Source organism: Platalea leucorodia, assembly GCF_965183815.1.
Source record: "Platalea leucorodia genome assembly, chromosome: 3".
Taxonomy (NCBI): domain Eukaryota; kingdom Metazoa; phylum Chordata; class Aves; order Pelecaniformes; family Threskiornithidae; genus Platalea; species Platalea leucorodia.
In genome coordinates, this window is record NC_138825.1 from 49,076,103 (window position 1) to 49,088,788 (window position 12,686).

Consider the following 12,686-nt stretch of genomic DNA (forward strand, 5'->3'; position numbering starts at 1 on the left):
TCTCCAGTTATGGAAATTAATCTATTTCAGTGTTTAAGTATTAATTTAAGCTAAAGGTCAACTGTAGGCATATATGTAAATCAAGAACGAACAGAGGGAATGCTAACTGTAGTTTTGTGGTAAGAGCGCTCCTCTGGCATTAATGGTGGGAATCATAGAATCGTAGAACTGTTAAGGTTGGAAAGGACCTCTGAGATCATTGAGTCCAACCTGTTAACCTAACTGCCTGGTCCACCTCTAAACCATGTTCCTAAGCACCACATCCTCACATTTATTTAATACTTCCAGGGACTGTGATTGTACCACTTCCCTGGGCAGTCTGTTCCAATGCCTAACCACTCTGTCTGTGAAGAAATTTTTCCGAATATCTAATCTAAAAATCTCCCCTGGCACAACTTGAGCCCATTTCCTCTTGTCCTATTGCTCGTTACTGGGGAGACATAATATTCTGTATTCACTACATTTTCTTTTCCTATTTTATGGCTGGAGCATGGCAAACATAAAAGCAATTCTTAGAAGTGGCACGTAGGTGTATAGATTAAGGACTCTCTTCAAACACAACAAAAAGACATTAACTTCTTTATTTTGCTTTTTACTGACCTTTATACAGGTAGAAACATGGTCTTCAGTGGAGCAAGTGCAAATTTATATGCTATAAAAAGAAAAGTATTTGGGATTTCTGTGATACAAAGAGAGAAGTATTCATGGTTATACATAATTCAGTACTTCTCAGGCCGCACCTGGAGTACTGTGTCCAGTTCTGGTCACCACAATTCAAGAAAGACACAGACAGACTGGAGGGGATCCAAAGGAGGGCCACAAAGATGAGAAAGCTCAGGGAGGACCTCATCAAAGTATTCTAGTACTTAAAGGTCAGCTACAAGGAGGACGGAGGCTCTCTATTCACAAGGAGCCACATGGAGAAGCAATGGGTACAAGTTGCACTGGCAGAGGTTTCATCTCAATGTAAGAAATAAATTCTTTACAGTGAGAACAATCATTCACTGGAACAACCGCCCCAGGGATGTGGTGGAGTCCTCATCACTGGAGGTTTTCAAGGTGCAATAATCTCATCTAGGCTCCCTTTCCCATGAAAGGTTGGACCAGATGATCTTTCAAGGTCCCTTCCACCCTGGGCTATTCTATGATTCTATAAAAGCAATGCCTCTGAGTGGATCTTGCCTGTTAACACCAGCCCGTAATCTGAAATCCATCTTGAAATTCTGCATTCAGAGAGATTGAAATCCTTAAGAATGCTGATCCCCATTCCTCTGCATTCTCCTCCCTCTAGCTTTGATTCAGCTTGTGCTGAAGTCATGGGGAAGATATCCTTTGTCATTAATTAAGGTTGTGTCAGATCCATATTTTTGCTAGTGATTTTTTCTGTGAAGATGTTGCCTGATTTGAAACATTTTTGCAAAAAAAATATTTCTACATACTAAATAATTATAAGTAGTCTAGAAAGACTGAATTTGGCTAGAAAGAGAAAAGAGGCATTTTCTTCCACGTGACAGCTATTGAAACAGGGCTGTTAAGTTTATCTGAATATGGTTAGTTGCCATCTTATTCAGCAAATGAGTGTAGCCAAAGCAAGCCAAAGATCTCACCTTTAAAACAAACACCCACTATTCATCATTACAGTAAGGTGCTTGGATCATTTGGTCTAGTTTTCCAGTATATAGCATTCAGATGATCTGAGAGTGCATTGGAAAGCTCTTGCTCTAACCGCAATTCATTACTCTTCAGGCTTTACAGTACACTTCATACTTTAACTTTGTTCCCAGTTTAGTTCTTCCTATATGTTCTTCAAATGCTTTGTCCATTTTCTCATTCTGATCTTCACTGAAAAGATTCTTCCAGTCACTTATACCACCTTCAAAGAAACAAAGAAACTCTTGAAAAACAAGAACATTTATTATTTTTTATTCTATAGATCTGTCATTCTTGTTCAATTGTACACTAAATGGAGTTGATTCATTTTTCAAGATAAAACTTCACTCATTTTTGCACCAATATAATTTTGTGAAGTCAGTGGTGCTACAGATCTGTGAAACTGCTATAATGCAAAAGAACGTACTCCTCTTCAGGTGACTGTGTCCAAAAAAGCAGCTTAAAGTCCCGTTTCCCTGCAGTTCTCTACTCCAGTCAGTTATGACTGACAAGGTGGAAGATCATGAAGGCTTGATTAAGAGTCATCTGGCAGGAGGCAGAGCTGGGTTTCTGCTCCCTCGGCAACCTGAGTTTTTATCCAGTGACTTCTTTAATGTAAAATGCAGAAATAGATTCTGACAGCCATGTTGGCCCTCTCATGTCTGTATCCCCTACACTACACTGCAAAAGTAGTTCCTTTTTGTTTCCCCTTCTCTATGTACCTGATTGTTGCATGCCAGGCTTACTTCTAACCTGTGAGTGTGAACAGCGGGTTGACAGTGGCCCCTTCAGGAGACCCCACACTCTCCTGCAAAGTGTGATGATGCCACTCAGGCTGAGTAGGCCCAGTTTTGCCTGCTCAGGTAAGCCTCTAATGGCTGAAGAATCAGTGATCTTGGCACAGAGATGGAGAGTTCAGACACATGACAGTTCCTCCTTCCTGCCAGTCATCTGTGGGCCTCTCAAATTTGCTCTGTGCGGCTGCTTCTCCTGTGCTGGCTGCAGCCTGCTGCCAGAGCCTTGTTGGGTCTCTTCCTCACCAGTGCTCCTTGACTAGTCTTCTCAAGCAGAAGAGTGATAATCTGCTTGATACTAATCTGTAATGCTAATATGTATGCAAAAAAGAAGCAAAGGATGCATGGCCCAAGTTCTTGAGTGTGACATTTCTACCTCTGGACCTCTTGGAGCTTCCTACCTTTGCGAAAGAGAATATTGCCAAATGCCCCATGGGTCTTCTGTGAGTTCTTCTTCATTGACTGGAAGCTGCTCCTCTCTACCACACTCTGAAGCTCTTTCTCAGTCAGGGAAAACCCAAAGAAAGCAGCTATGTTTTTCACACCCAGAACTGGATTCTGAAAAGAGGAATGTAACATACCACATGGCATTCAAACAAATTACACTGCTTTCCGAGGTGTTTGCACTTCCCTACATCTCTCTGCTGGATACATATATAGAATATTCATGGAGTTCACTAGGACTAGAGTGGTACATAGTGTTTGTCTTCTCCATAATTATTTCAGAGGAGATATGAGCTGTCTTCCTAAAGATCACAAAAGATTGCACATGACTTACAGTTGAGCAAAATCTACACTGTTGAATATATAAAAGCTCCCCCAAAAAACTTGCAGGGGATTTTGATTTACAGTGATTTGGGCTTATAGCACAGCTAAAGAGAAAACAAGAATCATTTTCACAAACAAAACTTTAAAAAGGCTTTTAAGTTTGAATTTCACCTTTCCTTCCCTTAGAACAAGAATGTACCTCATACAGTATCATGCAGTTTGAATACACTACATGAATATAATGGTTAATTGGTTTGGGAACAAATGCTCTTTGAAGTATAAAATATTTGTAATTATTGGTAACCTCACCTCTTTTAGCTCTTCATAAGTTATTGTCATAACATTTTCATCATCAGCATATTTGTTCCATTTGGAAAGATATTCAAAGTAGCATCCCCAGGGCACTAAATAAAACAAAAGAATTCTAAAATGAAACATAAATGAAGATTAGACAAGCTCCCTATGAAATAAACCAATTTTTACTCCTTAAGTTGATCCCTCAGCCATGGGCATTATTAATCATGTCCATGCCAGAGTTTACACTCTTCTGTGGGAATCAGGGGGTTTTGCTCCAGGCTGTTCTGGCACGTGCATGTGTCTCAGGCGTATGATACAATTTGTAAGTCAGTACAGCAAAACTTGATAGTATTTCAAGACAGATGTGAATCTACCAAAGAGCTATCAGTACTCAAACCATCTTGCATAGTCCCTTAATCCAGTTTAAACCTTGTTTAACCCTCCCTTCTGCTGGCCATGTGATATGCCAAACTGAAGAATTTATGCAATTTTAAACTAGTGGGATTATTTTCTTTCTTTTTTAATGCATTAGACTTAGTCCAAATCATTCCTTTGGTCCAATTTGGCATGTAGGAGTTCAGATGTCTGCCTAGGCGCAAGATGATGGACATTGGAGAGGAAGGGTGAAAGGGATCCAAGATAGAGATAAGGAGGAACTGCTTCTTCCAGAGAAAATATTAGTTTGTGCAAGTTAAAGCAGTTTGTGGAAGTGCAATTTTGATAAGGATTTATCCTCAGGCAGTAAGACAAGTACTGTAAACTTTAGTTCAAATTTCTAACTTTCTGTCTTTAGTCTCTGCTTCAACCAAAAAATCCTAGTGAAGCTGATTTACTAAGTGCAACATTTTTAGACAAAGTCAAAACATGGAATAATTGACACAGACAGAAGAATATACTGTACTTTTCTTCGTCATGAAAGCTACGAAGAAATCATCCCAGGTCTCATAGGAGGGAAGAGGAGACATGGCATTGGTAAAATGGTAAAAAGATGTAGCTACATCTTTTGGATTGCGAATCAGCAACAATATCTAGAAAAAAAGAAAATACTTTATTTGTAGAGAAAGACATAACAGACTACAGGATGAAGAAAACAATAATCTACTTTATAATTGCAGTTTGGGGAATTTCCAATATCTTGTATACTACTTGCAGAAGTAGCAATTTCATTCTAAATTCAGAAGGTGAAGTATTTCACTTTGTTTCAGTACCTTGTGAAGATGATTGCCTATAATTATTAAAATATCTTTTACAGACTAATCAAATTAATTATGCAGACTCTAAGTATGTTTTGTTCGACACAAGCATCATTCATCATTTAGGTAGTGGGGAAAAATCACAAAAATACAAATTCTGTCTGAAACTTGATACACGTGAATCCCTCCCTTGTGACAACACTATAAAAGGCTTCCCATAGGAAATTGTGTCAAAATACATTTTACTGCTGGAGGATTTGTTCCACCCTCGCGTCTCACTTGTGGAGACTGACACAAAGGTGTCAATAAGGACGAACTGAGATTAAGTGAGATGAGTGGCAGTACTTAAACAGGCATGTAGAAATGGCCAGGCTTAAGTATAAGAGTGATTCTGGAAATTGGCAGAATTGGCTTTAAAAAAACTCTGTTGGAGTGTTTGTTTTCAAGACATTAAAATCAGCACTCACCTTGGCTTTATTTTTGAAGATAGAACTGGGAAGATTTTCAGGAAGGAGATGAGTAAATATAACTCTTCGAGAAGGTAATTTGTTCATTCGCTTTAAGAATTGGAAGGAGTAAAGTGGACAGTTCAGTTAGTACAAGTATTCTTTTCATCAGCCTATGATAAAATATTGCCTTGCTAAAGTTATCAACAGTTATTAGTTGATAGAAATACTTCTTTTTTGTGAGTGTTATCCTGGGATCTTAGTGAACTCCTCTGAGTAGCTCTAATCTTCAAAAACCCCTAAGAATAAGCAATTGGATAAAGGTTATCCGTTGCTAATTCTTTTCAGTGACAATGAATTCAATGTGTTCTGTTAGACAAGGGGTCAAAACTAAAGGTAAGATGCAGACTCTAACTGGGGGTATGTGAAAGCTGAAGGATCTCAAGGAGAGAGAAGGGGTGAGGAGCAAGAGCTAGTAAAACAGACAAAAGCCACTATTTCAGTATTTGACATTTCATGAAACTCTTCTTAAATAGAAAACATGCTACGTTGAATTTCTGCAGTTCTTGCGTATCTAATGAGTATGTGCCCCTCTCAAGCCCTCTGAAGTGTCCATTTATCCCTCAAAATTTGGCAATGCAGATGAGATTCATCCTGACCAGATGCCACATACAGAGAAGTGGGAGAGTTCTTATCAAACAGTGGAATATTTGACACACCATATATTCAGTATTCGAAGCACAAAATTTTGACAACTTTCATATGTATTCTGTGCCCACCTCATATTTCCCAGTATCTCCAATTTCGAGGTAGGGGAATTCTTCTAGTTCTTCATCATTCACGCTGCTTTCTTTATTCTGTGTTTTCTTTTCAAATATGGCTACCAGATCACTTAAGATTTGACCTACCCAGTTTGTGCCTGAAAGGGGAAAAATACAGAATTGTTTGTAAAACCTTTAGAATAAACATAAATGGATTTGCCAGGAAAGCCAAGAGGTAGGTAGTACCACCAGGTGAGTTGCCTGGTCTCCTTTCATGTGATAGAATCACAGCTGACTATCTGGACAATCACCTCTTGGGGTCCTACCTTTGCTCTTTATAAGGACACATTTCTCCAGCTCAAATGGCTCAGTACATCGTAAATTAACTTCTATATTGTAAATTAACTAATAAAGGAGAAGAACCACTAAGATTCAAATAGGAAAACATGCATGAATGTAATAAATTTTATTGTGACAAATATAAGGGGGATTGGGGTGGTAAACCTGGACCTCAAAACCTAGTATATTATATATGCTTTCTGATGTGTTGCACAGGATTATCTTGGGAAGAAAGACAGGTCACAGAACTTCAACACAGGAGCAGAACTAGATCTGAAAATTGTGCTGTATCTGCTCATTTTCTTTACCAATAGGCAAAAATTCTTTAAGGTGACATTTCGTATACACATTTATTATATTTTTATTTAAAACATAAAAAAGAGCTTATAGAGAACTTCCATCTTTAGTTTACCATTTCCTGACTTCTGGACACTGGGTTCCTACATCTTTGTCACTACAGTCTTTAACTGTGTTCTGGTGCATAACATTTCTTCAAAAAGAAAACAAGATTAAAAAGCAAAAACTTTACAGTCCTGTCAACTGTGACTACCTACTGTAAGACAGTGTGAATCCAATTGCTGGAGGAGAGAAACAGCTACATTAAAATGGATATGAGACACAGCTAAGCCAAACCTGTAGCTCTGAGATGGGCCAGTATAGGGTGCTTTCAGGCAGAAGAAGCAAAGATGTAGGGTAAACTCACAACCCTAGCAAAGATCTCTTGATTTCCCAATAGTCAAAGATCAGTGTGATCACTTCGTGTTACAAAAATAATTTTTTGGTAGTTATGGATTTCAGATATTCTTGACATCTGTGTGAAATAAACTAAAGAATATGCAGCATGGCATGTGAAGGTACCAAAAGCTCCATTCTGTGTAAAAATATAAAGCTATTAACTTTACAAATATAAATTTGAGAGCAGATCCTGCAATATCAGGAGATCTAGTTATCTCTGGTGTGAGAACTGTATTTTAATTCTTTCTAATTTGTGCATTTAACTTCATAACTATAAAAAGTAAAGATAACAAAAACCTTTACATGCTATAGAAAAGAAAATCAAATGTCTTTTTCTCAGTCATTTGAAAAATTCCCTATACAAAATGTTCATAATTCACTTTGTTGTGCTTTTTGAGAACAAAATACATTCCACAAAATTTTGTGAAAATTCTAAATACTATTATTTGGTATAATATATAGTATTATATATCATATAATATATATTATATATATTTAGTACAAACCTACTTATTTGCCATTGCATAACTTTATTTATGAAGAAAGCAAACTATATTCACCAGATTTAGGGTATCCTGCCAAAAAGATATCATCACTTCTGGCTTCAAGGGACTCCATGGCTCTGAATACTTCAGGACTGCAAAAAGTAGCAGGGTAGAGAATCCCCTTGTAAGAAAAAAGCAATTCATCACGATCCATTGTGTTAGCAGCAACCATTGCCTTATCTATGAGAGCAGAAAAAGTCATCCTGGACTTCTCCATTCTTCTCTCTTTCTCACACACAGGCTCCGTCACAATGTGAAATGCTATGCAGAAAAAGAGAGCCACAGATTACCCTTTAATAGGGGGTTGGGTTTTTTTTTGATCCTGTGAGCAATAATTTACTACTCTTTCTGAAACCATAAAGAAATACGCAACTCCAGTCAAAGACCTTAAGTCATCTGAACCTTTTGAAATCAACAGTTGAACATAAGCAAACAAGAAAAACAAGAAAATGCAATCGCTTTCTAGGTTAAAGGGCTTAACTACAAAATATCATGCCAAAGAATCTCTGAGTACAGCACAGAGTTTATAAACAAAATATATCAAAATAGAACAACGTGAATTGCAAGCTGGAGTTTAAATGGCACAAATCATATTCCTCATGGCAGTTCTGCTCTTTCCAGTACTCACTCTGCTGGGATTTTTTTTTTTTTTTTGTTATATCACTCATCATTCTCACTGAAATGGGAGCAAACATGTTGGGATTGGGAGAGAAAATGTTGAGTGCACTAGCGACTGAACTGTGGACAGTCCCGTGAGGGTGGCCAACTGCTCCCTGTAGCTGGTGCCCAGGAGGTCACGTGGAGACACACACTCTTTGGCCATTGTTTGGACTGCAGTAGAGTTCTGGCTCTCTGGTGGTTACACGGAAATGACTCATTTATACATGTTCTTTCCTTAATGAGCTCAATCATTGTTTAACAACTGATCAGTCATTACTGAGTTGGTAATAATATAACCTCAGCTACAATGATTAGCATTTATAATGCATTTCAGGTGTTGAGCTTCTAACTGCACTGACCTCAGTAGAAAAACTGAAGTTAGGCCCAGGTTCAATATTCAAGTCTCTGGAAAGAGGATGGGTCACAAGTAACAAGAAAATAGTTCCCCCAAAAAATTCATGCCAAGCATGTAAATACCATTCTTTCTTATCTCCGTCTTTTGAATGCTGCCTGTTGGGCACTTGGAGCAGGAGGACCAGCGACTGCATACCTGTATGCTTTTGCCATTTGCTCACCCTGAGGGATTCACGCTTGGTCCCTGAGGCATGCTGCAGTCATCACAGGATGACCTAGCCCTACATTTTGGCATCAATTTTGTTCAGTCCATGGAAATCTTTTGCTTTTCCCTTCATCTCCTCTTTTCTGTAAAACTATGTCAATACAGAAAGACTACCTATGTGAAGGCATCATCTGAATCAAATGGACATCATATGACTCCTCAATCCGTTTGTTGAATGAGATCTGTGCCAAAGCGCAGCCAATTGGCACCACCTGCATCACTTCACTGATGTTAGCTAAAAATTGCTGTACCGTGAAATAACACCTTTGCTGATTCTTGAAGGGTAATCAGTCACCCTAGCAAAACAAAAAAGCAGCTTACTTTAATTTTTTCCTTTACCTTCCCTTGGCATTAAACTGTCATGGACTGAAGCTAAGAAAATGTGTTTAATTGGTATTTTTACCTGTTGGCAAAAAAAGGGTTGGGACAGTATGCATTCCCTAAGGAAGGAAAAAGGGGGGAAATGGTATGTAAATCATTAATGTATCTCATGCAATAGCACAGTGTTGGAACAGGATTTCCATGATAGAAAGACAGCTCATTTCACTCCTACACTTCACTCATCACAGAATAGTCCAAAGAGACTTTGATAGAGAAAATCCAGAGAATTTCCAGTGTATTTTTGCCAGAGAGGGCAGTCAGGCCAATTATTCCTTGGAGGCATGTTTTATCTTTAGGAACCAAAAAAAACAGTATTAGTGGAGAAAAACCGATTAGAAGACATAAGTCATGAGGAGGGATTTTGAGGGGAGTTAAATTTCTTGGCAAAAAAAAAGCAGGATCAAGATTTAGTAATATGAGCCTTTGATACAGCCATCTGCCACGACACCTGAGCTGGGAGATGGGAGGAGTGTACCTTGCACCATACGTGTTACACAGGAAGACCCTCTAATCCTGCCAAATACTGAACCCAGAGACTGATGGAAAACATCAGTTGATTTGAAGTTTCTAAGAAGCAGCTTTAAAAACATGGAGATTAAAAACAGATTAAAGGATTTGGTAATCTCCAGATTAATGATATTTGTTGTTCAAGCCACCACAGTGCCCCTAAAGGTTTCTGATTTCCCATATTTATCAGACCTGGTCTTTCCTGATTGTGGAGTTTTGCCAAAAGAGGCTGGTGACCTTTTCTGTGATAGCTACAGGACACTGCCAGCTGAGAGTTGCCTAGTGGACTGATCTGCTTATGCAGGTCCATTCCGTGTTAAATGAAACAACAAAGCAATACCCGCAAACCTCATGCTCTCAGAGGGTAAATGAGAAGAGGTGGGTTTCTATAACTATTCCAATGATCTGCATTAATCTCAGTAAGAGAAGGCTTCCATAAATTAGTCCTCCAAAATGACGGAATAAGATTTAAGATGGATCTGTTAAGACTGATCTATTCATGAAGGTACCCTAAATCCCCCTGATCATGTATCTGCGAAAAAAACCTCGAGGGGGATGGACATTCCCTGGGATTCTATGAATGCATCCATGAAAAGTAGGGCTTAAACTAGACCCTACAATGGAAATGCCATATGTGGCATTTTTTCTTTTGAATAATGTAGCATGTGCCTGATCAGAGGGGAGCCTCCAAACAGAGACCAGGATGGTAGGATGTCTTAGGTTATGTGATGAAAGGTACACCCACAAAGACCACAGGGAAACAATGGAGGGGGAGCCCAAATAATACCCTGCCCAGATACTCCCAGGCCCATCACAGTAGCCATCAGCTCATCAAAGGCCTGTCTACACAAGCCCAGAGGAGCACAGGGAGATAAATGTAGGGCAGAAACCCATGTTAAGGACTCAGACAAAGGAACACCCTATCCAGGCCCCTTCTAGGGCTGTCCTAGGGGAGCTTCAGCCCCAGTGTCCAGCTGTCAACATGACCCATCAAGATGATCAGTGCCGGAGCACCTTTTGAAGACTGGAAGAGACTGCTGCCTGGGGGTATAGGCACATTAAGGAATGCAGGGGAAGAGCCTTTCCTGATTGCACAAGACTTATTATATCAGGAGTACATGACAGGTGTGAGACAACTGCCACAAAACAAGTTATTTACCAGCCTGCATGATACTATTGTTATTTACTTAAAAATACAGGAAATACTGAAACAAAGATGAAAAATAATTAATCTTCAGTACATGATCTGGGCTCATTTTCTTGACTACTCTAAAAAACTGTTTAAGCTGGGGTCTAATCTGTTGTAAAATTTTCTAGGATGCTCCTTCATCTTTTGTTTTCCTCCGTAATTGTAGAGTCGTCTTCGTGACGGTCACCTTCCCTGTCCAGGACAAAGCTGGTCACAACATCAGATTAGGCCACTATCCCTTGTCTACAGAAGTATACCCAGCTCTGTCTTTCCACTACCCAAAATCTCCCACGTGTCTCTTCTAAACTTTTCTCTCACAGCTTTTTTTCAGCCTCAGCTTTGCTGTCTCTGGAGAGTTTCCACTCCCTTAATCCCCTCTCTGGAATGAGGTAGGAAATAAGCAATTTTCCACAGCTTTCATCATCTCTATTAATGTATTGGCTAGTTGACAAAGTACAGATGCAAAGGTTAACTGCCCTCTCCCTCCTGTTAATAGTCCACTAGGTAATAAGAAAGAACATGCTAGTAAATACAGAGAATTTCATGACACACAATGCTGGAGAAATCATCTTCTTATATTAACCTGAAGATGTCAGCTGTATGTTAACAGAATCCTCAAACCATCACCAAAAGAGATTTATTTCCTTGCTTGTTTGTTTTATCGGATCTTTCTCAACCATATTGGTGAAATTAATTTTAAAAGTTGGAAGTCTCTGACTAGAACTTTGCTACCAAATAAATGTGCAGATGGAGGAGTCAGGCCAATGACCTCAAGAAGTCACCTATTGCCTCATTGTGTATCTATACAACCTGACATTAAAAGAGGAAGGGGAAGAAACAGGAAGGAGGGAGCAAAGAAGAATGTCATAAAACACTCACTGATGTTATGGAGGACTTTCTGATTCTTCCTAATGCACTAAATGTCCTATTTCTTGCAAACCTGTCACTAATCCCGTTATGGTCTATGGCCCTGAAATAGTAAACGCTCTGGAGCCTTTAGTACAAAAGTAATTGTGTCATACAAACAAAGTGTAACATGGCAATGCAAATGAGGCCAAATATAAAATGCAAATATAAACTATACTAAACAAAGCTGATTAAAGAGGTATCTCGAAACAGGTTATCCAGGTGCATTAAAAAAATTAGTCCTGTTACATTCTTTGCAAAAAAAGTAATTGCAATTTTCATTTTCAGCATATGGATTTGAATGCACAAATCAAGATTACCAAAGCAAACACAACTTTCTCAGTAGAACATATGAGACATCAGTGGATATATTGCTATAGGAGCTGGAATTTTGCAGCTCGAGTCTTGAGCATAAAGTCAAAACTATATATTTTCAGAGAGAGAAGAGAATTTAATTCTTTGTCTGAAGACCATATTTTAACTGTTTTTTCACTTAACTTATCAAAGACATTTAGTTTTATTCAAATATGGTAGTATTAGGACTAGAAAGTCATGCAAAAACAACTACAGAGTGTTTTTCTCTGATTTTTTCAAAACATGGTTCTCCGTGTATTTTGTTGAGTCCCAGTCATGACACTGTAATTTAATCCTTTAGAAAGTTTAAAGAAGAACTGCCAGCTAATGGCCTGTGGGCTAATTCAGATGCTGATGAGCTGGCTACCAGGCCAACTTGGGTACCACTGATAACAACCTATTTACTCTTGGCCCATGATCTATCACTTTCTTTCACCTCCCGCTGCCCTCTGAAGGACTAAGTGAGCTGAGCTCCACATGGTGTGTTGTGGAGGAGGAGAAGAGCTGTAGTGTGTACTGCTGGAAGTAAAGCTGAGACATGG

General features: G+C 38.9%; 1 protein-coding gene across 1 annotated transcript; it reads right to left on the bottom strand.

Moving 5' to 3' along the window:
- Positions 1 to 1,742: 1,742 nt before the first annotated feature.
- LOC309587804 (sulfotransferase 6B1-like) lies at positions 1,743 to 7,796 on the bottom strand (the record flags this gene model as incomplete). The annotated part of the gene is made up of 7 exons (XM_082306279.1): positions 7,544 to 7,796; positions 5,928 to 6,067; positions 5,170 to 5,259; positions 4,411 to 4,537; positions 3,522 to 3,616; positions 2,846 to 3,002; positions 1,743 to 1,873 (listed from the first exon to the last, which is right to left on the bottom strand). The coding sequence occupies exons 1-7, from the start codon at positions 7,743 to 7,745 to the stop codon at positions 1,743 to 1,745; spliced, it is 942 nt and encodes a 313-aa protein (XP_082162405.1). The 5' UTR covers positions 7,746 to 7,796.
- Between the last annotated feature and the right edge of the window lie 4,890 nt (positions 7,797 to 12,686).